The sequence below is a fragment of the Phyllobates terribilis genome, unplaced genomic scaffold (genome assembly GCF_046119375.1).
Source record: "Phyllobates terribilis strain yellow unplaced genomic scaffold, ASM4611937v1 Scaffold_5__5_contigs__length_657084704, whole genome shotgun sequence".
Taxonomy (NCBI): Eukaryota; Metazoa; Chordata; class Amphibia; order Anura; family Dendrobatidae; genus Phyllobates; species Phyllobates terribilis.
Window position 1 is genome coordinate 20,251,918 of NW_027362765.1, and position 25,479 is coordinate 20,277,396.

A 25,479-nucleotide genomic window follows, 5' to 3' on the forward strand; every position below is an offset into this window, starting at 1 on the left:
GGCAAACTTTGAAAGTGTCCCCAAGTGCAGTTGCAAAAACCATCAAGCGCTACAAAGAAACTGGCTCACATGAGGACCGCCCCAGGAAAGGAAGACCAAGAGTCCCCTCTGCTTCTGAGGATAAGTTTATCCGAGTCACCAGCCTCAGAAATCGTAGGTTAACAGCAGCTCAGCTTAGAGACCAGGTCAATGCCACACAGAGTTCTAGCAGCAGACACATCTCTGCAACAACTGTTAAGAGGAGACTTTGTGCAGCAGGCCTTCATGGTAAAATAGCTGCTAGGAAACCACTCCTAAGGACAGGCAACAAGCAGAAGAGACTTGTTTGGGCTAAAGAACACAAGGAATGGACATTAGACCAGTGGAAATCTGTGCTTTGGTCTGATGAGTCCAAATTTGAGATCCTTGGTTCCAACCACCGTGTCTTTGTGCGACGCAGAAAAGGTGAACGGATGGACTCTACATGCCTGGTTCCCACCGTGAAGCATGGAGGAGGAGGTGTGATGGTGTGGGGGTGCTTTGCTGGTGACACTGTTGGGGATTTATTCAAAATTGAAGGCATACTGAACCAGCATGGCTACCACAGCATCTTGCAGAGGCATGCTATTCCATCCGGTTTGCGTTTAGTTGGACCATCATTTATTTTTCAACAGGACAATGACCCCAAACACACCTCCAGGCTGTGTAAGGGCTATCTGACCAAGAAGGAGAGTGATGGGGTGCTACGCCAGATGACCTGGCCTCCACAGTCACCAGACCTGAACCGAATCGAGATGGTTTGCGGTGAGCTGGACCGCAGAGTGAAGGCAAAAGGGCCCACAAGTGCTAAGCATCTCTGGGAACTCCTTCAAGATTGTTGGAAGACCATTTCCGGTGACTACCTCTTGAAGCTCATCAAGAGAATGCCAAGAGTGTGCAAAACAGTCATCAAAGCAAAAGGTGGCTACTTTGTTTTCCAATAATTTTATTAATTTTAAACAATTTTATACAAAGGGAGGAAAGGGAGAACTAGGGAAAATTAAGGGAAACAAGGGAAGGAAAGAAAAGGAATGAGGGGGAGGAGAATAGAGGTACTCAATAATATTATGCAATACAACCAAATGTAGCATATGGACAAAAAGATTAAATAGGGTAACCAACAATATATATTACAGTAAAATTACATTAAAAAAAAGAAAAATATTATGATAAATCAATTGGAACTTGAATTGAACTAATAACCAGAAATATAATTCACCTGAGTTGTGGTTGAATTTATTAGGGAAACAATTCAGACCATTTTAGCCATTTTTTAGAAAATTTATGAAATTGATTATTTGAAATGGCAAATTTATGTTCATAGATTTTATGGAGTTTGATTCTTTCAATTAGGTCTGGAAAGGTAGGGGGATCAGCTTTCTTCCAATGAAACGCAATGGCATTTTTTATAACAAGGAATATATGTATAATAATAGATCTGATTGAATCATTGATATTTTCCATGCCAATCGATAATAATGCCATTTGAGGGGTTATATTCATTTTACTTTTAGAAATGTTATAAATGAGTTCAAAAGTTTGTGACCATAAAGGCTTAATCTTTGGACAATTCCAAAAAATATTAAATAAATCCCCCCTGGAGCCACAATTCCTCCAACATAGCGGTTGGATATTAGGATCTATAAATGATAATTTTGTAGGAGTATAGTACCACCTAGTAAGTACTTTATAATGTGCCTCATGGAGGGGCATAGAAATATTTGATGAATAAGAAAAGCTTAGAGCATTTTCCCAATTTCCTGGAAGAGTGGAAAAATTTAGAATTGATTCCCACTTAAATATATAGGAATTCTTAACCAATTTGGTGTCTTTATTGAACCAACTATAAATATTTTTAAGGTTCCAAAAAATTTTATGATTAAAATTATTAAACAAGGTTGAAGTGGCTTCAGAACATAAAGGTTTGTTACTAATACATTTTTGAATAAGATCTTTTGCTATTAAGTAGTGAAAGAAATCTGTTGAGGGTAGATTAAATTTATTTTTGAAGTAAAAAAAAAAGAGAGAAAATTATCTCCCTCATAAAAATCTTTTAATTTTTTTATTCCAGAGTCTGCCCAACAAGAGGGAATATAAGAGTCATCCAAAGAAGCAATGCATGTTAGTGGAAGGAGTTTTACATATTGGAGTTTATCAGAACCTCTTATTGGTTTAGATAATTGTTGCCAAGCATATATGATAGCTTGAAAAATAGGATGGGATGGGAGACTAGAAGGTTTTATGAATAGGTGTTTAAAAAATAAAACACGGGGATGTGTGTTGTTATTTAGAGTGATTTCCAAGTCTAGCCAAGCCAGGGCAACTAAATTTTGTAGCCAACATGAGCTTTGCTTGATTAAACATGCAAGATAATATGGCGTAACATTTGGAAGACCAAGTCCCCCGTGTAGTTTTGTTCTGTAAAGGATATCTTTAGCAATTCTGGCTTTTTTATTTCCCCAAATAAATGAGTTAAGAAGGGATTGGAGGGTAGTTAAATATGTTGTTGATATTTTCAATGGAAGTGATCTAAAAATATAGAGTATTTTTGGGAGAATAAAGGTTTTTATTGTTAAATTCTTACCTATCCAGGATAAATCTTGGTTACGATATATTGCCAAGTCTTTTGATATTGTATTAATTAGTTGGTCGATGTTAGAAGATATTGTAGACTTGACATCTTTTGTTATTATAATGCCTAAATAAATAAGTTTCTTTTCCGCCCAACCAAAAGAAGAGAGCTTTTTGATGTTATTAATTAATTCACTTTTTAAATTAAAGGAGAGTATTTTTGATTTGTCATTATTTATTTTAAAATAGGATATCTCTGAAAATATTTTAAGGAGATCAATTAACTCTTTTATTGAATTTAATGGATTTGAAAGGGTTAAAAGAATATCATCTGCATATAAACTAATCTTAAAGTGGCCCAAAGGAGTATGTATGCCAACTATATTTTGGTTTTCTCTAATCTTTTGAGCCAGCGGCTCCATGGCAATTGCGAACAACAAAGGGGAGAGGGGACATCCTTGCCTGGAGCCGTTAGAAATTAAAAAGGAATTAGAAAGGTGGTTATTAACATATATTTTTGCACTCGGATTTGAATATAATGCTATGACATTGGTCAAGAATTGGCTATCAAAGCCGAATTTCAATAAGGTATGTTTCAAAAAATTCCAGTTCAGTCTGTCAAACGCTTTTTCAGCGTCCAAAGCTATTAAAACAGATGGGATTTTAGAGGAATTAATTAATTTAATGGTGTTAATTAGTCTTCTTGTGCCATCTATAGATTGCCTACCTTTAATAAATCCTATTTGGTCATTATTAATTAAATTGGGCGATATCTCATTTAATCTATTTGCTAAAATTTTTGAATATATTTTAATATCTACATTTATTAAAGAAATAGGCCTATAATTTTTGACTTCCTCTAAATCACTATTTGGTTTCGGGATTAAAACGATTGTTGCTTCCAACATCTCAGACGGAAAGGAACCTTGAGAAGATGCTACGTTAAACATTTGGATTAGGTGTGGAGTTAAAATTTCACTAAAATTTTTTAAATATTCACCACAAAAAACATCCGGACGGGGGGATTTAGCGTTTTTAAGATTGTGAATTACTTCAGCTGTTTCTTTAAGAGTGAAAGGGGCATTTAATAGGGCTAATTCATTACTATTAAGTTTAGGTAATTCAATAGAAGAGAGGAATGTTTCAATACTACTTTCCTTTGGTTGTAGGGTATGAGACTGGAGGTTAATATTATATGAATTTTGATAAAAGTTGGCAAATAATTCTGCAATATCTTTGGGATGTGATCTAAAGGAGCCATCAACCGATTTAATTCTGTTGATTCTGTTATGAATTCTTCTTTGTTTAATGCGATTCATCATGAATCTAGTTGGTTTATTAACAGACGAGTAAGATTTGAATTTTAATGTTTTTATCATGGATTCATATGAAGAAAAAATTTCTGCCTTTAATTCCTGTCTAAGGTCAAGAATTTCACTTTGCAGTACAGAAGAGGGAGATGAAAGATTAATTTGTTGAAATCCTTTATCTCTAATTTTGGATTGGAGTTTCGAAATTTTGGCTCTATTGTTTTTTTTATGTCTCGAAGAAATTTGCATTAAAATTCCTCTTATGAAAGCTTTATGGGCATTCCATCTTACAATAGGGTTTATAGAGTCTGAATTATTGTCAATAAAAAAAAATTTTAATGGCTAATTCTATTTCAGATTTATAGTTAGGGTGTGTGATAAGATATGAATTGCACTTCCACAAAAACTCATTTTTTATTGGAGTACCCAAATTAATTGTTCCAATAACAGGGGAATGGTCTGATATAGACTTTGCATTAATAGTGATTTTTTTAAACTTGGAAAGAGCAAAGATCTCAGTGACGATTAAATCTATACGCGAGGCAGACTGATGGGCATCTGAAAAATGTGTATATTCTTTGGAAGAAGTATTTATACATCTAAAAACGTCGAATAATTCGTTCTTGAATAACCAACTATTGAGAGTAGAAGAAAGGTGACGTGTTGGTGAAGAAGAATCCATAAAACCATCCGGTACGATATTAAAATCACCTAACATAAGCAAATTTCCTTTTTTTATTAATGATATTTTTTCCAATAACTTGTTAAGGAAATCAATTTGACCTTTGTTGGGGGCATATAAGTTGACAATGGTGCAAGGTTGGTCATTAAGGCAACATACTAGAATATGAAATCTACCTTTGCTATCTTTATATTCTTCAATAAATTTGAAAGGGGTAGAATTTTTAATTATGGTAATTACGCCTGCTTTTTTCTTAATATTTAGAGATTCGAAAATGTGTGTGAAATTTTTGTGGTAAAAACTTGGATGACTATTAATTGAGAATTTTGCTTCTTGGATACAAATTATATCCGCTTGAAGTTTAGAAATTTCTTTCCAGAAAGAAAACCTTTTATTAGGACTATTCAATCCCCTAACATTATATGTCAGGAGATTGAAACTCATCCTAGGGAGTCACAAGATACAATAAAGGGTTATTATGTATTTATTGACCCAAAGACAAGACTCCAAAGATATTCAGGTAAAATATGTATATAACAATTCAAGTTCAAATTGTAACAACAACAGGAAAAAAAAAAAAAGAAAACAGAAAAACTTAAAACTTCAAAACAGAGTCCTCTTGAAGGAATCCAACTTCCTGATGGATTCTGCTTCTTATTTCTGGGACAGTTCGTGAAGAGCCCGTAGAAACTATTCCAGTTTGATAGAGGAAATTACAAAAATTCAATAGATCATCTAAGGATACTTTGAAGAAGTAAAATCAGAATGTAAAATACACCACCAAACCCCTCAATGGGTATCTTTTAGCGGAGATCTAGACTTAGCGGGAGAGTTATTTTTAATTTTGTCTATAAAATTCCTATCTTCTAGCGGGGAATAGATAGGTACAGATTTCCCTTTGTAAAAGACGATTAGTTTTAAAGGAAAACCCCATTTATATTGAATTCCTTTGTCCCGAAGATAAGTCATTGTATCATTGAAGCTTTTCCTGCCATCCATTGTGGCTTTTGATAGGTCTGAAAAAAATTTAAGCTGATTAAATGGGGCTGGAAAATACTTTTTTTCTTTGATAAAACCAAAAATTCTCTCTTTTGTATTATAGTAATGAATTCGGAGCAATACATCTCTGGGTATGTCTGATGAAATGAAACTGGGACGAGGAAGCCTATGGATTCTGTCAATGATCAAGTCCATATTGGACAATGAGGGAACAGCCTTTTTGAAAACTGATTGAACAAATTCGGATAACTCTCCTGAAGGAACATTTTCCGAAATCCCTCTTATTTTAATATTATTCATTCTATTCCTATCTTCAATATCTGCCACTTTTATTTTAAGTTTTCCGATTTCTTGAACTAGATTTTGATTAGTTTTAGTAAGTTGAATGTTTTTTTCCTCAACATCTGTTATTCTTTTTTCTTGTTCTTCCAACCTTTTATTGAAAAGATCAAATGTCGACTGGAATATCCCCGCTTGCTTTTCAAAGGCAGTCTTCATATTAAGATTAAATTTTTCTGCCAGGTTCGTCATAAATAATTCTATTTCATTTCTCATAGGTAAGGATAGATCATCTTTATTAGCGGGAATTTTACCCATACTGTTTGGGGAAGAAGAATCCGGGTATTTCTTAAAATGGATTCTTTCCGGACTTAAACTAGGGGAAGTATCATCAGGATCATTTTCTAGATTCTCATGTGAGGATCTATAGCCCCAACTACCAGGACCCTTCCTTTTTGATGATATTGAAAGATCCATATTGTCTATTGGTGCTGAGTCAGGATTCAAAAGTATAGGATTGTCTTTTCCCAATATTTTCCCTGACGGATCTTTAGGTTTTGTCAAATTCTTATTATTCCCCTCATGTCTAACAGCTTTAATGTACGATAAAGATGTATTAGATTTGTTTGGTTCAATTTTATCCATAACCCTTTTTAATGGGGACCTGGATTTAGTGGGACTTAGAAGATTAGGAGTAACAACTGCAGGGTCAATACAAGAATGGAGCTGTTTGGGTAAACCTTTTTTGGGGGACTCCTTAGAAGTCGGGACATTAGATTTGGGGATAGCCCCTAATTTACTCATTTTCTATAAGGGGATCGGACTAATTAGTTTAATTTATAAGAAATCCAATAAGTCACTACTTATAATTTAAATAGATGTAATAACGTTATAGAATAATCCTATATTGGAGCTAGAGAAAATAATAAAATTTCAAAGAAAACAATGGTGTTTAAAAAAAAAAATTAGAAAAAACAATGTTTTACAAGACAATATTCATCAGAATAAACTGTTTTCTTTTGACATCAGTATTTCAATGGGTTAAATAACAAATCCTTACAGATATAAGTTATATCATATCCAGAATTAAACCATAAAATGAAATCTTGCTTAATAGGGTTCTAGCATATAGGAATGGATTCATTTCGTTATCACTATAAATTCAATCAATAACTGAACCCAGAGTTGTATATATAAAAGCAATATCTATAACTTTAAAAGGGAGGATCTTCTTGTAAGGATCAATTGGAACCTAAAATATGCAAGAACCAATAAGACCCAGCTTTGTAAAATACATAAATTCCTTTTAACAGATGAGCTGTGCTGGGAATTCCTCCCAGATCACAAATGCCGGTATTCTGCTGTACCGCCGGCTTTCTTCTTTAATATATCGGCTGTGCCACTTTTAAAATTAAAGTTTAGGATATCCAAAAGTTCAGGAGGGTCCACTGGATCTATTCCTCAATGAAACTTGACTGACCACAGCTTTATATTGTAAAGGACAGTAATTTAACGATGTCCAGCGTCAGATTAAACAGAGCATCACTTTCATTTATGAAGAATGACACCGCTGGCTTTCTTCTTCTGTTTTTCCTTTGTATCCTTTAAATGGTTATATATGAAGGTGTACAGACAGTCAGGAGGGACCATTAAGTTTAATAAATAATTAGTTGATCGAAACCACAGTTAAGGATTAATAAAAGTGACAGCAGATCAAGATATGTCCTTTAGATTGCAAAAAGCCGGTATTTGCGGTACCACCGGCTTTCTTCTTTTATATAGCTGTTGTGCCACTTTTAAAATTGAAACTAAGGATGTCCAAGTGTTCAGGAGGGTCCTCTGGATCTTTCCTTTAGTAAAACTTAACTGACCACAGCTTTATATTGCTAAGGACAGTAAATTAATGATGACCAGCGCTAGATTGAACAAAGAGTCACTTTTACTTATGAAGAATGACACCACTGGCTTTCTTCTATTTCTCCTTTGTGTCTTTTTTAAGGAAATATTTGGAGATGGACAAATAGTCAGGAGGGGCCACCAAGTTTAATAAAAGGTTGATTTACCAGAACCAGTGTCAGGGACTCTAACAGACACCAGCTAATCAAATTATGTTCTTTAGATTGCAAAAAGCCGGTATTTGCGATATCGCTAGCCTTCTCTTTATATATCACTGGTGTGCCACTTCAAAAACTTGAATTCAAGGTGTAGAATCAATCAATGGGGTCCACTCAACCCCTTCTTCAACTAATTATAACTGACCCAGGACCAGAAGAGGTGTAAATTACTATAATTCAGTGATACTACAGATGGAGAAGCGCTGACATTGAACAGCTGAATATAAGCGCACCTGTAAGCTGAGGGGATGAGAGACATCAGCTATGCTGGCAATCACAGACAGCTAAGATTTTATCTTTATCTTAGGATATCTTCTTTTAATGGTCTCAATGGTCCAACAAATTCAGCCCTCCACCTTATCTAGATCGCAACTATTAACTCTGACTTGGGGCCAGAGTCAGGAGAATATAAGGTGCCAGCACCATTTGCTATTAATGACAGATTTCTCCCTTGAATCAGCTGTGAGACTCTGAGATCGCCACGCTGAAGGAACAGCTGATCACGCCTCTAATGAAAACACTGGAGGGATGACGAGCGCCCAGACTGAGGAGGCTCCAGCGCATTGAACAGCGCTATTCAGCTCTAAGTACCAATGTGAAGAAGGACAATGGCATAGAAGTATATGTAAAAAAATAAAATCTAATATAATATATAGTCCCTTTATCCAGTATTCCTCAATATCTTTGGTGTATGAGGTATTTAATAAGGAAATTTCTGATGAACCATTTTCCTCAGACTGAGGAGATGCGCTGAGGTAAATTCACCTGCTCACTGACCAGACAGATAAAGTCTCGTGCCGATAACCGTTACCCCGCCAATTATAGGGACATATATCTCCGGGAATATAACTCAGAAAAACCTGATTAATGTCTTAAATTGATCCCATATATAATCAGATGATGATCAATAGGGTTATAAAGGCAGTGATCTTCTTGATTTATCTGTACGTTGAAAAAGGCAGATGGAGTCACGCGCCCGCAGCCGTTAACCCCGCCAAGTATAGGGGCAGATAACTCCGGGAATATAGTACATAAAAACCTGGTTGATGTCTTAAAATGATCCCACATAAGTCCAGAAGATGATCTTTATGATTAAAAGAATGTTAATCCTCTAATTGTCGCTGTCATGTTGATTTAGTTGGTAGTTACCACGGAGCTCCAGACTCCAGCTACCTACATCGCCGACGTCCAAGCCACGCCCCCAAGGTGGCTACTTTGAAGAACCTAGAATATAAGACCTATTTTCAGTTGTTTCACACTTTTTTGTATATAATTCCACATGTGTTAATTCATAGCTTTGATGCCTTCAGTGTGAATGTACAATTTTCATAGTCATGAAAATACAGAAAAATCTTTAAATGAGAAGGTGTGTACTGTACATATAAATGTACATATATAAATATTTTTCAGCCCTTGCATTTTGTGCATAGGCTTTAACAGTCTTGGCGTCTCACTCCATAAAAATGGGGAAAAAAAATGTTTTCTGAGGCCCTCTTCTACATGTCTTCCAGTCCCTCCTTCTAATTTTTGACAGCCCTTGCACTTATCGATCGAGCTGCTTGAAGGAAATCGCCAAACCAGGAATTGAAGCTTGATTAAGCGCTGGGCATCATGTATCATTGCACCGCATCACAGCCCCGAGACCGCAAGTGCCGACACCGCTAAAAAGGAGCCGGCACGGGAGGGGAGTATAGGTTTGTTTATTTTATTGGGTCAGAACATTTAGTTTATGAAGGGGTTGTCCTGGTAGTGGACAACCCCTTTAATGAGATCTTTTGTGATGTCCTGCATCTATGTGTCTTAGTCTATCTGTACAACATCCTAATCTTCTCCAGAGACTTTGACTCTCGTCGTCTTCATGTTCTTTCCATCCTAATGAGACTACGACAAAACCTCCTCCATGCCAAGTTAAAGAAATGTCTGAGAGACAATAATTGCCATTCCTCGGTTACATCATCTATTTTGGTGGTCTTCAAATTAACCCAGAGAAAGTTTCTGTCATACTGGATTGGCCAAAGCCAGTCAATCTCAAGGCTTCGCAAAGATTCCTTGACTTTGCTAATTATTACCGCCAGTTTATTGCTAATTATTACTGCCAGTTTATTAAAAACTAACCCTAATTGGTTGCACCGCTGACTATCCTAACTTGGAAGGGCACTAATTCTCGGAACTGGTAGGAATCTGTTCAAGCCTTTCTAAAACTCAAGACTGGCTTCTCAACTGGTTCTGTGCTGTGCAAACCTGATGTGGACAGACCTTTCTTCCTTGAAGTGGATGCCTCTGCTATTGGGGTAGGAGCAGTTCTCTCGCAAAATACTTTTAGAAAAAGAAATCAGACCTGTGGATTCTTCTCCAGGAAATTTTCACCAGTAGAACAGAATTATTCCATTGGTGACCTCTTAGTTATAAAATTGGGCACAGAGAATTGACGACATCTTCTTGAAGGAGCTAAGTTTCCAGTGACTATCTATATTGACCACAAAAACCTGGTGTATCTTCAGTATGATAGTAGGCTGAATCCCCATCAAACTCGATGGTGCCTTTTTCTCTCACAATTTGATTTCATCATCTTTCGGCTGTTATAGACTGATTTGTTAGGAGCCAAAAAGGGGGGGGGGGGGTCGGGTACTGTTACACACCTGTCTTGGGTCCGGAATCTGCTCCTTTCACCCTGGTTTGCTCAACACTGTTGTGCATCGTGTCAGGCTTTGCAAGTGGCCCGACATGCTCCCATGTGATCATCTGCTTAGTCCTATATAAAGGCCACCAAGACTCACACCTGTGTCTTGTATTAAGACTCTTAGTTCTCCTATGTCCTCCAGTGCTTCCAGTATCTGCTCCATTTCTCCATTTTCTGATTCCCGATGTATTGTCTGCTTCCAGTGCTTCCGGCATCCAGTCTGCCTGCAGTCTCTAGTGCTTCCAGTATCTGTTTCCCTCATGCCTTACATACCTGCTGCACCGATGCCTGTGTGCTCAATCGGTCTTAGGGCTTGGAGGATCCACCTCACCACGTGAGACGACTCAGTATCATTACAAACGCTTCCAGATCTCACATTGCTCTCAGTTCTGATCCTCCCTCCACACTAACTGCCATTCGATGATTTCTGGTAGGGTTTGTATAGCTGCAGACATCAATGATGGAATGAGAGTGTATTCTTTTTTTCCCCTGCATAATGCTGCCTACTTATAATTGTCAACCCCATTCAGGGGAAGAAGTACATGCCCCCAGAGACAAATCTCTGGTAACACCCAGTCTTTTCTGCCTGCGGTCTCCAGTGCTTCCAGTATCTGTTACCTGCATGCCTTACATGCCTGCTGCACCGACACCCGTGTGCTCACCCGGTCCTAGGGTTTGGAAGATCCACCTCACCATGTCAGGTCTGGTAGGGTTTGTAATGATACATAGCTCTGCGGCATCTCTATAAAGTAACTGAAGACATCACTGATGAAAGGAGGTTGTACTCTTTCTTTCCTCTGCATGATGTTGCTTGCTTATGATTGTCAACCCCATTCAAGGAAAGAAGGACATGCCCCAAGAGACAAATCTCTAGTAACACCCTGTTGAACTATAACATAAATAATAGCCTAAACTTTACAAGCTAATATCTCTGCAACGGAGAAGAAAAATGATAAAATAAAAGCCAAGTTTTACTCAGCCCTGCAACCACTATTTCATGATGTGGCCAGTTAAAAATCTTCAAACTGGTGAAAAGTCCTCTGAAAATCTTATAGAGCAATGCAAAGCTGGGTTAATTTAAAAGTCTCCTATAAAAGGACAATTTCAAAAACTGAAAAGTGTCTTAACAAACCTGAGATCCTTAATGTAATTCTTCCTTCAATATTTCTATACAAACCATGCCAGCTCTCCCTCAACTACACAGGTCCTACGGCAATATCTTAACATATAGAAAAATATAGAAAATACAAACAATATATACAAATAGTTGGATATTAGTATTAAAGTTGTTTATTAATCCTTAGTTACAAATTGTAAAGGGGTGGCCTCGCCTCTCTTCTATGTGGTCTGGTATTAGGTGCTGGTAGATGCTGTTGAACGTGACTAGGACGGTGGAAAAGGGAACCATCCAGTCCACAGTTGGTCTCATCTGATTACTAAGACACCATAATTATTAGATGCGACATGTTTGGTGTCTGACGTTTGCCTTAGCAACTGTCCCGATCATGTATACCAGAGAAGGGCTGGTCAACCCCTTTAAGATGCAGTTATAGTGTTCACATAACGGTAAAGTATTCTATATATATGGTGAAATATTTAGGATTGTTATTTGCATTCCACTTGCTGATATTTATTGGTCATTGCATACAGTACATTTCCTAATCATTGTCATTTAGTATTCTAAATTGCTTTCCCTTTTAGACTGACTTAAATTTTACTGTAGCTTTTCTTGTATAATTCATGAATAAAAAAAATATGAAATGAAATGACTACTTCTCCCTGTCAATTCTCTGATGTGTAAGAAAATATAATTTCTTTTGTTAAACATTTTCCAATTCTCAATATGAAAATGGCTTCTCCTCAGTGTGTATTCTTTGATTCATAAAAAGAGCGGATTCACAGGAACAATTACCACATTCTGGACATGAAAATGGCTTCTCTCCTGTGTGAATTCTAAGATGTGCAGCAAGAATTGATTTATTGATAAAACATTTCCCACATTATGAACATGAAAATGGCTTCTCCCCTGTGTGGCTTCTGCTATGTCTAACAAGATTTGTTTTGTCAGTAAAACATTTCCCACATTCTGAACATGAAAATGGCTTCTCCCCTGTGTGAGTTCTCTGATGTGCAGAAAAATTAGCTTTCTTGTTAAAACATTTCCCACATTCCGAACAAGAAAACGGCTTCTCCCCTGTGTGAATTTTGTTATGTGCAACAAGATTTGGTTTGGTGTTAAAATATTTCCCACATTCTGCACATGAAAATGGCTTCTCCCCTGTGTGAATTCTCTGATGTACAGTAATACTTGCTTTCTTGGTAAAACATTTCCCACATTCTGGACATGAAAATGGCTTCTCCCCTGTGTGAATGCTTTTATGTTTAATGAGATCCCCTTTGCAAGTAAAACATTTCCCACATTCTTGACATAAAAATGGCTTCTCCCCTGTGTGAATTCTCTGATGTACAGTAAGACTTGATTTCTTGGTAAAATATTTTCCACATTCTGCACATGAAAATGGTTTTTCGCCAGTGTGAATTCTTTGATGTGCAGTAAGACTTTCTTTCCTGTTAAAACATTTCCCACATAATGAACATGAAAATGGCTTTTCCCCTGTGTGAATTATCTCATGTACAGTAAGCCTTGTTTTCTTCGTAAAACATTTCCCACATTCTGAACATGAAAATTGCTTCTTCCCAGTGTGAGTTCTTTTATGTTTACTGAGATCTCCTATGGTAGTAAAACATTTCCCACATTCTTGACATGAAAATGGCTTCTCCCCTGTGTGAGCTTTTTGATGTTCAGCATCCCTATTGTTATTTTTATTTTGCTTAACAGTCTGTAATGAATCAGAAGATAGGACCTGTTGATAAGGAATAGATGATAGATTTTGGCTGTGAAGGGCTGGCGGTATATCTGGAATAATGTCATGCTCTTCATACTTATATGGGGTGATACCATAATTAGCAGCTTCAAAATCAGTAACTGTCAGATGTCCCTCTGACACACAGTCATCTGCCAAGAAAAAAAAATGTTTTTTCATAAATGCTGCCTTCGGAAATTGTATTAAAATTCAAGTACCATCTTACAGACAGGGGAAAAGCTGTAAATTTCAATGCAAGGACTATTAGATTATGATATTAAGCCAACAGGTTGTACAATTTTTAATTTACCTTCTAATCTTACCTTTTTTAAAGCTATATGTTTCATTGTACTTGTCACCAGATTTTTCTAATTAAATGTTCAGTGAAAAATCATAGAAGCCTGTAAGTCAGTGCTATTAGGTGGTGTCTGTCTCATACACTCCCTGACAGCTACATGAACTATAGCACAGAACAAAACAAAAAGGGAGGAGCAGGATGGTCGTGTACATAGAAACCATGACTTTAGAGCAGGTGTAAGATTGGTGTAGTACGTGTATTTTTATATGTATTTTCATTGGCAAAATTAAGGAGCAAAGAGAAAGAAATAAAATGAGGACAAGTGAAACATTGTCTTATAGACGTATATAGGAGCACTGGGACACCTAAAAATGTATTTGAAGCAGTGTCGTTAGCTGTCATGGTTGCCAGTCTCTGGTCCCTTGGTGATCACTCAGCTTATGCTACATAAAATGTTTTTGTATATTCCTTATGAAAAAGTTTGACCATTTCTGCATCAATACAAGTTCAGTTTCTTTTTCTTAAGTACTGAAGCTTATTCAAAATATATTAACCCCTTCACCCTGAGCCTGTTTTCACCTTCCTGACCAAGCCATATTTTATAATTCTGACCAGTGTCACTTTATGAGGTTATAACTCTGGTGCTTCAGTGGATCATAGTAATTCTGAGATTGTTTTTTTGCGACACGTTGTACTTTATGTTAATGATAAATTTAGGTCGATATTTTTTGCATTTATTTGTGAAAATATATGAATTTTGGCTAAATATTTTCAAAATTTCACTATTTTAAACTTTTAATTTTTATGCCCTGTGACAAAGTCACTGGCAGTGTGTTGGAAGAGCGATATGTTTCATTGAGCCTGTTAGCCTCAGTAATGTGAAACATGGAAGTTTCTCCTGCAAATTACAAGGTTTACAAGGGCATGTTTTTAGTGGATGATGAAGTGCAGGGCGGGACGTCATCCACCATATCTTCAAGTTCAGGGAGTGGTCTGGGCTTTAACCCTTTCTCAACCTTGGGATTTTTCATTTTTTGCATTTTCGTTTTTTGCTCCCCTTGTTCCCAGAGCCATAGCGTTTTTATTTTTTGGTCAATATGGCCATGTGAGGGCTTATTTTTTGCGGGATGAGTTGTACTTTTCAACGCCATTACTAGTTTTACCATATCGTGTACGCGAAAAAAAATTCCAAGTGCGGTGAAATTGCAAAAAAAGTGCAATACCACAGTTGTTTTTTATTTGTATTTTTTACCACGTTCACTGAATGCTAAAACTGACCTGCCATTCTTATTCTCCAGGTCATTACGAGTTTGTAGACATGTATAGGTTATTTTTTACTTATTTAAGTGGTGAAAAAAAAAATCCAAAATTTGGTAAAAAAAAAAAAAAAAATAGCGTCATTTTCTAAGACCCGTAGCGTCTCCATTTTTCGGGATCTGGGGCTAGGTGAGCTCTTATTTTTTGCGCACCGGGCTGACGTTTATATTGATAACATTTTGGGGTAGATCCGATGTTTTGATCGCCCGTTATTGCATTTTATTGCAATTTTGCAGCGACCAAAAAACGTAATTCTGGCGTTTAGAATTTTTTTCTCGTTACGCCGTTTACCGATCGGATTAATTATTTTTTTATATTGATAGATCGGGCGATTCTGAACGCGGCGATACCAAATATGTCTATGTAGTTTTTTTTTTTATCATTTTATTTTGAATGGGGCGAAAGGGGGGTGATTTAAACTTTTATATTTTTTTTATATTTTTAAAAACTTTTTTTTTCACTTTTTGCATGCTTCTATAGTCTCCATAGGCGACTAGAAGCAGCAACTGTCCGATTGCCTCTGCTACATACAGGGGATCAGCAGATCCGCTGTATGCAGCGATACCACCCGCGGCTGTTGCGGGCACATGTCAGCTGTAATAATCAGCTGACATGTGCTCGGTTCAGTGCGGGCTCACCGCCGGATCCCTCACTGAACCGGGGGATTACTGCCTGTGCGTACTAATACGTCACAGGCTGTAAAGGGGTTAAATAGCCAGCCTTTACACTCAGGTGTGTTCAGTATCTGGGGAAACCTGCTACAGAAAGGAGCTAGCACGTGCTGTGCTGAACCGTGTGTGCCTAATCCTGAGTGGCCAGACCTTGGCCGATGTACAGACTGTGCTGCAATTTTGTATTTTGTTTTGCCACTTTAGCCGAACAGGATGTTTTTCTTTATGGACTCCGAGGTAGTTTATGACGCTGAATAAACTAACCCGAAATTTAAAGAGACAGTGTCCTGTGTCTACCTCCACATACAGCTGAGCTTGTTGCTTTACCACAGCCCTTAAACCAGAGAGTTATGTCACACAAAAAAAGATAATAAATAACTATTCCCACATGTCTACTTTACATCAGCATAATTTTTTAAACATAATATTTTTTTTGTTAGGAAGTTAGAAGGGTTAAAAGTTGATCAGCAATTTCTCAATTTTCCAACAAAATTTACAAAACCAAATTTTGTAAAGACCACATCACATTTGAAATCAATTTGAGAGGCCTATATGTCAGAAAATACCAAAATATGACACCATTTTAGAAACTGCACCCCTCAAAGCGCTCAAAACCACATTCAATAAGTTTATTAACCCTTTAAGGGCTTCACAGAAATTAAAGCAATGTGGAAGGAAAAAATGTTTTTAATTTTTCCCTAAAAAATGTTGATTTAGACCAAAATATTGCATTTTTAGAAGCATAACAGGAGAAAATGGACCATACAATTTGTTGTGCAAATTTTCCTGAGTTCACAGATACTCTATATGTGGTAGAAAACTATAGTGCTCGGAAGGGAAGGAGCGGCATTTGAATTTTAGAGTGCAAAATTAGCTAGGATAGATAGCGGACGCTATGTCGCATTTACAGAGCCTCTGATGTGCCTAAACAGTGGAAAACCCCCACAAGTGACCCATTTTGGAAAATACTCCCCATGGAACTTATCTAGAGGTGTGGTGAGCACCATAATCCCACAGGTGCGTCACAGAATTTTATCATCTTGAGCCGTGAAAATGAAAAAAAATATTTTTCCAGCAAAAATGTTGGTATTACCCCACATTTTTCTTTTTCACAAGGGTGACAGGAAAAAATGGACCCTACAATTTGTTATGCAATTTCTCTGAAGTATGCAGATACCCCATATGTGGTGGAAAACTACTGTTTGAGTGCATGGCAGGGCCGGAAGGGAAGGAGCACCAACTGAATTCTGTAGCTCAATTTTGGTTAAAATAGAGTGCAAATGCCATGTCACATTTGAAGATTCCTTGACATGCCAAAATAGCAGAAATCACCACAAATGACTCCATTTTGGAAACTTGAGGCATTCATCTAGCGTGTAGTGAACATTTTTAGCCTTCAGGCGATTCACAGAGTTGTAAAACATTAGGCCATTAGGCTGAGGAAATGGAAAATTACCATCTTTTTCCACTAAAATGTTGCTTTGGCCCCAAGTTTTTAATTATCAAAAGGGATAATAGAAGAAAATGAACAGTACAATTTGTTACGCAGTTCCGCCTCAGTACACTTATACCACCTGTTATGCCAGCCCTGACCTCGTAATTTCTGACAGCGTATCTGTATTCATCTTATGTGCTTCATTTTGTGCCTTTCACCCATAAGTTAGCTTCTGCAGATCTAGGCACTGCCCCGGAGTCGCAAATAATGACCCAAGGTTATTTTTATCATCAGAGGCTCTAACGAAGACCAGATAGTCACTAGTGTGACTATCACAATTAGTGTATGAGAAGTAGACAGCAGATTTTAAGAAATTTTCAAGGATTAACATAAATTTCTACAGTCACTCTATAACAAGATATGCATATTTCCATCTTGTGTAGGTGATAATTTGTCATCGTCATTAGAATTTACATTGTGCAGAACAGTGCTCCCTTGAATTACACCCATTGGTCAGTGACGAAGATAAACCACAATGAGGCCAGATGATAATGAAATCGCCACGGTTGGACAGGTGTGGTCCTAACAGGCAGCCCTTCTCCACATTCAGTCTATCACAATTTCTCTGCGTGGCACATATCATGGATTTCGTGGTGCAATTTTTTTTTTAACTCTTTGGCATCACAGTCAGTTTTGACCATTATAACTGATTATTTCTTCTTTTTTACCTTCCTTTTATCATGTTCTAGGAGATATAACTATTTTAAGTGACAGTGACAGGAGGGCCATTTTTTCAGGATGAAAAATCATTCATCAAACAGGTGGATTTGGATGCTGACATTGAGTTGTCCCAGGCTCATGCAGATGATGTGGCTAACGCTCATTGTGAATTTGATAATGGTAAGAATGAAGACACTGACTAGGATGACCAAATGTAGTATACTGGGGAGGTGAGTGAATTCACATGGTCTTTAGTCACACAGGTGACCATAGCAAGCTGACTTCTTTGTTGCTTGCAGGCTGACAGGAGTAACTTTAGCATCAAGAAGAGTGAGGACTATTGGTTAGCCATGCTTTTAGACCCTCACTATAAAAGCAAAATGTGAGAATTTTTAGTGGTTTTGAAATTAAAGCAATACAAAGTATTACCAGGATAAGCTCTATACTGAGTCTGCGGTAGCTTTCGCCTAGCAGATACCCGTTCTCTTTATGTCTGACCTGAAGGTCCCTCTCCACTTCTCACAAAGTCAATGCGCCACCACTTCGGCCAGAGACACAGGTAGCCAAAGCAGCAGAAGCGAAGATAATTTATAGGACATGATACACCAGATATCTTATTATCAGCTGAGCCAACCTGACACATATTAGTAAAAGCAAATGCACGACCTCAACAACGAGGATCAGTCATACCTGGACTGTGTCCTTTCTTGAGAAGATATCCTGAGTTCTGACCCAATGAACTACTATGTAAAAAAATTGGAACAGTAGCAGGATTTGGCCCAGTTTGCCATTAGTCTACTTACTGCCCTGTCCAGCCTCAGAGAGGGTAATAAGTGAAGCAGACGGCAATGTCACATTGAAGCGGACTAGATTGTCCTCCATAGGTGTGGAAAATCTTACATTCATTAAACTGAATCGAGCATACTGTATGTAGATCTATGTTCACACACCTTGTTCCACTCACTTACTGAGGAGGATTCATGAAGTTGCAGGTTAAGGTGGGCAAACAGACCAAAGGTGTTGGCGCAGTCGACTGGAAGGCACAGGGTAGCCAACAGGGCCAGAACAGAGGGAAATGACTAGTCCAAACTAGCACACAGGGAGGCAGAAAAACCACCAGCATTTTGCAAGGATAAATGCACAATATGAACAATGACAGTTCATATGCTTAATGCAACCAATGCATTAATCCAGGTGGCCTGTACAGTGTTAACTGTCAGGACTGAGAGGCTGTAGGAATCGCAGTAGAGTTGAAAAATAACTACACAATCTGAACAGTCCAATAACACTTTATTATTCTTACTGCAACCAATGCGTTGGTCCAGAAACTGGGTAGCAGAGAATTAACCAACAGGACTGAGGGGTCTGCAGGAAGGAGGTGTAGGAGAACGTATAGGAGACAAAGTGTTGCAAAGCCTTGCGGCCTCCAGACTTGAACAAAACCCTGCAGAACTATTCCCAAGAAGAAGAGTTGCAGAGGGTAAAGAATTAGGCAGGACCCCAGATCAGGTGACAGTGACAAAACCAGCCTTTGATATAAAAGGGCAGCGCGCCAGAACGGGAAGGATTTTGGTGCCAAGAGAGGTGACAGACATTCTCACTCCAGCTCCAGCAGCCAAGATAGCAGGCCACAGCCACGGGTACCAGCCAGGCCTGGACCTAGACGATGACAATCAAGCACCAAAGACCAGAGCTACGCCGGTCGCAGTCTAGAGTAATAAATTGTTATTTTCATTTGGTCCCTCCGCGGGCAGCGGTCATATAAGTAGACAAGCCTGGCCAAAACAGGTGCTTAACACAGCAATCTTCAATTATTAGATTTACCAGAGGGGACAGGGGAAACTGGTTCTTTTTCAACAACGCAATGATACAACTGCCACTGCCTGCCTATTCATCATGATCCAACTTGTACTGAATAAGCAGCAAGTGCTAAAGACATCTCCTGCCTGTCCATTATGTTTCAAACTGTACTAGAGTTGATGCTAATGTCCTTAAACAGCCAGAAATCATTTGTCTGTCTATTATGTTCCATACTATGCTGCCCCCGAGATGGAACTTTGCCCTGCATAGGATACATCTAACAAAAAACTCCCAAAAGGGATAATTTTTGGACAATTAAAAGGAGTCAATGCTTCACAGCTCCCAAATGTCCTTCTGTTGGAAGGGATGTCTACCCAGCACAGAATAAACATTTAGCAAGACATTAAACAGATGCCCCCAAAAATGTAATTTCTCATAACTAAAATTAGACATTGCTTTTCATTTCACATACATAGCGTTGCAGAACATAGTACGAATTCAACAGAATCAAACACATACACCATTCACAAAAAGTTAGGGATATTTGGCTTTCGGTAGAAATTTATGGAAAACTTAAAAAGTGCACTCTATATTGATATTTTATTATGAAAGTATGGCATTTAAGTAATAGCATTCAATGGTGATTTCCTCATCTCAAACAATTTATTGAAACAAAAGCCAACAACAGTGGTGGGTATACCCCAACAAAAAATGGCAATGCCTCAATAATTTGTTATGTGGCCTTGAGCATCAATTACAGCTTGACAACAACGTCTCATGCTGTTCAAAAGTAGAGTTATTGTCTGCTGAGGCATGGCATCCCATTCTTCTTGAAGGGCGGCCCTCAGGTTATTTAGGTTCTGGGGAACAAGCCTCTCCATGGAAACCTGGCTGATACCATAGGTTTGCTATGGGATTCAGGAGTGAGCAAAGTGCAGGCCACCCCATTTGAAGTACCCCAGCCTCCAGCAGCCGTTCCCTAATGATGTGTCCTCGATGAGCTTGAGCATTGTCATCCATGAAGATGAAACTAGGCCTCTGGTGTTCATGCAGAGGCACAATGACAGAATTAATGATGTTATTCAAGTAGTAGGGGCTTGTCACTGTACCATTCACAAAGTGTAGGACAGTTCTGTATTGACTAGACACAGCTGCCCACACTGTAACACCATCAACAAAGGCTCATCTGGTAACAACAGTGGTAGATGCATAGAGCTCTCCTTGGTGTCTCCAACATCATTGTCGGCTATCATTTCTGCTCAGCGTGAATCGACTTTGATCAGTGAACAGCACTGAGGCCCACTGGTCCCTCGCTCCCTAGACCATGCAAAACGATGACGCCTATGCCTGGTGGTGTGGTAAGGTACCAATGCAGGTCGCCTAGCACACAGACTACACTGATGTAAACGGTTTTGATTGGTCTTATATGACACTTGGGTGCCACTCACCTCTCTTAAATATGCCTGGAGTTGTGTGGCATTCATCATCTGGTTCAGAAGGGCATTGTTCACAATAAAGCGGTTATCAGTGTGGGATGTGGCCAAAGGAAGTCCACTTCTCTGCCTTTCTGTGACGCTTCCAGTCCCTCTGTATCTCTGCTGTAACCTGCTGATGACACTCTAAGCTCAGTGGCCACTTCCATCTGAGAACATCCTGCTTAAAGCGCACATGTCAGCAGGATTGTGATCAGTAAACTACATACACTATCAGGGGGCCGACATTACATTGATTAAAATGATACCTTGGTTGACAAAATCTGTCCTGTGGTTCTTGTGTAATCTTTACTTTCAGTTTGGAGATAATGATATGCTCGTGCTTCGGGGCGGGACTGTGGGTGGGCTCTATCTGGTGCTTTGCTTACATATTCATCTGTATGCTCTTATGACAGCTCACTCTGCCTTCACTGACCTGCCTCCTATTTTACATAATGCATCTAGTAGTGCGGGCTAGGTAAAATAGGAGGCAGGTCAGTGAAGATTAAACAAGAACCACAGGATGGATTTCATCAACCAAGGTATCATATTAATCAGTGTAATGTCGCCCACCTGACAGTGTACGTATTTTACTGAGCACAATCCTGCTGACAGGCGCGCTTTAAAACCTCATACTGTTGATCAATTGTTTGGTGTCGTCTTGGTCTCATGATGTCGAAATGTGAACAGCATGATGTGGAGGACTGTTTAAATACCAATTCTAATTGAACCCCAAAATGTATTGGCTGATTCATGGATCAAACACCTGTTGTGAATTTTGCCATTAAGCTCTTTGTTTGAGACTAGCAAAAGTACTGAAACATTGAACAGTTGGTCATTAGTGTCGCTGCGGCTGCATGTGTCGCGGCTTTTACAAAAAGGCAATCCCTGCATATGTCACAGCTGTCTAATAGCTGCGACGCATGCAGCTGCGGTGACTCTAACATAAATGCAGAGCACCACGCAAATACTCGACGAGCACCAGAGCGTGCTCGCCGAAAGTGTTAACAATACAAGCTCGCTCATCACTATTGGACATGTGTATTCAAAAGTTTAGAAGTCACATTAAGTTCAAGTGAAAATGTTAGAGAGCATTTTATGTTCATCCTGAAATTTCACCCGACAGCCCTAACTTTTTGTGAGTAGTGTATTTAAACCAAGCAGTGAATAAGTAAAATTTAAAAGCCACTACTCACCAGTCATGTCATCTGAAAGAATCTCCTCTTTACACTGCTCATCACCCTTCACATATGTCTCTATAGTATTATAATGCGTCAGGTCCTCACCCTGAAATAAATGTTGTAAAAGTCACAGACAGACGGAGAAGTCACATCTATGATCAGCTCTAATCCTGCCATCTCCATCGTTCTCATTACACAAGTACAAAACATATAACACTTGTGGATAAAACAAGACTGAACACAAGACCTTCACAGCCATCTACACATCATAGGAGAGATCTCTTGACACCTTCTCTCTATCTACCTGATGATCCTGAGGAACATCGGAATCTTCTTGTTTACAGTCCTGTGGAAGAGGACGGGGACATCTCTCTGGTTTTGTCCTCTTACTGGAAAGAACTGGAAGAAACACGTACAGGGTCTGAAGTAATTCTTTACATACAGATAATCATAGGCCGTGTGTATTTAGTCCTGTCTATTACCTGGTGATGTGAGGGGCTGGGGAACCTCCATCATGACGTCCTTGTACAGATCTTTGTGACCTTCTAAATACTCCCACTCCTCCATGGAGAAATAGACAGCGACATCCTGACACCTTATAGGAACCTGACACATACAACGATACTGTCATTCCCCGATCCCTTCATAGCATAACTGTATAATGTCCCAGCATTTCCAACAGTGTCACCTCTCCAGTCAGCAGCTCAATCATGTTGTAGGTGAGTTCTAGGATCTTCTGGTCATTGATGTCCTCATGTATCAGGGGGTGAGGTGGAGGCCCTGTGATTGGGCTTAAAGGTCTTCGCCATCCCTCAGACACAGAGTCCTGGCAGCGCTCACTAGAGGTCTTCTTCACTACTGTGTAGTCCTGGTTATGGAGAGACACATTAATAAATCTCGCTACAGACATTTCCAGAGTCCTCACCTCTCCAGTTCTGTCCATCTGTTATTCCCATAGATAAGAATGATGTAATGTGACGTCATCAGAATCTCTCACCTCTCCAGTAAGCCGAAAGAGGATCTCTAGGGTGAGGTACAATATCCTCTCCGCCATTTTGTCACTGTTCCTTTCCATGCTTGACTGGTCAACCAGGTAAATTATCTTATATAGAAAATCTCCACTGAGAGGATCTGATATTGTAGGGACCTGAATGGGAAGAAGATGAGCTGATGTAACCTCCTAAAGAATTCAGTGTAATAATACAATTACGTTACTGGAGACTTCATATCCAAAAACTGGCAGCAGAAATGACGCTGACATTTATGGCACCCATATCCAAAAGTTACCCTGAGGCCCACAGCAATCCAGTTATGCCCTGTTCACATAAAAAAAGTAAGAAATGTTCTACTCTGGGCCAGTTTGCAGACTAAACTTGGCCATTCAAATAAATGGATTTGAGAATAAAAAATGTGGGCAGCATATAGATGGCATCTGTGTGCTACTCATGTTTTACAGACTGCTTGCTGGGAATTGCTTGGGAAACCGCCTAAAGAACCTCTGTGTTTTTATTCCCTTGGCAATATATAAGGCAGCACTACATATAAGGTATTGAAAAAGAATTCGCATCTCATGAAATTTTTCACATTTTTTCATTTTACACCCACAAACTTAAATTGATTTTATTGGAACTGTATGTGATACCAACACAAAGGTGCACGTTTTAGTGAAGTGTAAAGTAAATGATACAAGGTTTTTAAATTATTTTAAAATTATAAATCTAAAAATTGTGGCATGCTTTTGGATTCAGCCCCCTGTACTCTGATACTCCTAAATAAAATCCTGATTGACTAACTGCCTCCAGAAGTCACATAATTAGTAAATTAAGTCCACCTGTGTGTAATTTCTTCTAATTATAACTACAGCTGTTCTGTGAAGGCCTCAGAGATTTGTTTGAGAACTTTAGGGATCAAACAGTATCATGAAAACCAAGGAACACACCAGACAGGTCAGGGATAAAGTTGGAAAAAAGTAAAGCAGGGTTAAGTCATGAAAAAAATAGCCCAAGCTTTGAACATCTCACGGAGCATTGTTCAATCCATCATCCAAAAGAGGATGGAGTATGGCACAACTGCAAACACACATCCCAAGCAAGGAGAGCACTAATTAGAGAAGCAGCCAAGAAGGGCATGGTCATGCTGGAGGAGCTGCAGAGATGCACAGAGCATGAAGGAGAAACTGTCCACAGGACAACTATTAGGCCTCGCTCACTCGAGCGTAGAACAAGTGTGGGGCAATGCAGACCTGCAATTTTTTTCTCAAGCCAATTCAACATGAGAAAACAATCACAGCATACTGCAAATGCATCCGATAATCGGATCATACACACCAATACAAGTCTATGGCTGCATGTGAAACATTGGACTGCGCTTGGATATCCCAGAAAAGACCCTATTTACGCTTTGTCTTCTTCCAGCTTTTTCCTTCTCATAGAGTTTGATTTGAATGACATTAGCATAATCTTCTTGATTCTCTCGCATGAGAAAATCGGTCGCAGTGTGACCCCAGCCTTAGTCGTATACTCTACAAATCTGGCCATCATGAAAAAGTGGCAAGAGGAAATCCATTTCTGAAAGCAAGCCAGAAAAAAGTCCTATTTGCAGTTTGCAAAAAGCCATGTAGGGGATACAACTAGCATAAGGCAAATGACCAAAGCAGATTTTTTGGGGCTAAATAAGCATGGTGAAAAAGGAATACTGCACCTCATTCTGAAAACACCCTCCCCACCATCACACATAGTTGTGCCAGCATCATGCTGTGTAGATGATGTTCTTCAGCAGGAACAGAGAAACTGGTCAAAGTTCATAGGAAGATGAAGCTAAATATTGGGCAATACTTGAGGAAAACCTGTTAGAGGCTGCAAAATGACCCTAAACATACTGCCAGAGTTACAAATTACAAGTTCATCTCCAACATAATCAAGAAGTTTACATCCCATGGCACTGTAGCTAATCTCCCTGGAAGTGGACGGCAGAGAAAAATTGATGAAAGGTTGCAACGCAGGATTGTCCGGATGGTGGATAAGCAGCCCCAATCAAGTTCCAAAGAAAGTCAAGCTGTCCTGCAGGCT

The 25,479-nt window shown here is 38.7% G+C and overlaps 1 protein-coding gene across 1 annotated transcript in view; it reads right to left on the minus strand.

Moving 5' to 3' along the window:
• LOC141270503 (uncharacterized) overlaps positions 1-25,479 on the minus strand; it is a 121,724-nt gene that overhangs the window by 90,258 nt on the left and 5,987 nt on the right. The window contains exons 2-6 of the mRNA XM_073680510.1: positions 23,409-23,558; positions 23,100-23,279; positions 22,894-23,017; positions 22,716-22,810; positions 22,427-22,517 (exon numbers count right to left, since the gene is read on the minus strand). Of these exons, the coding sequence (XP_073536611.1) occupies positions 22,427-22,517; positions 22,716-22,810; positions 22,894-23,017; positions 23,100-23,279; positions 23,409-23,486 (568 nt within the window). The 5' untranslated portion in view covers positions 23,487-23,558. The remainder of the gene's footprint in view (positions 1-22,426; positions 22,518-22,715; positions 22,811-22,893; positions 23,018-23,099; positions 23,280-23,408; positions 23,559-25,479) is intronic.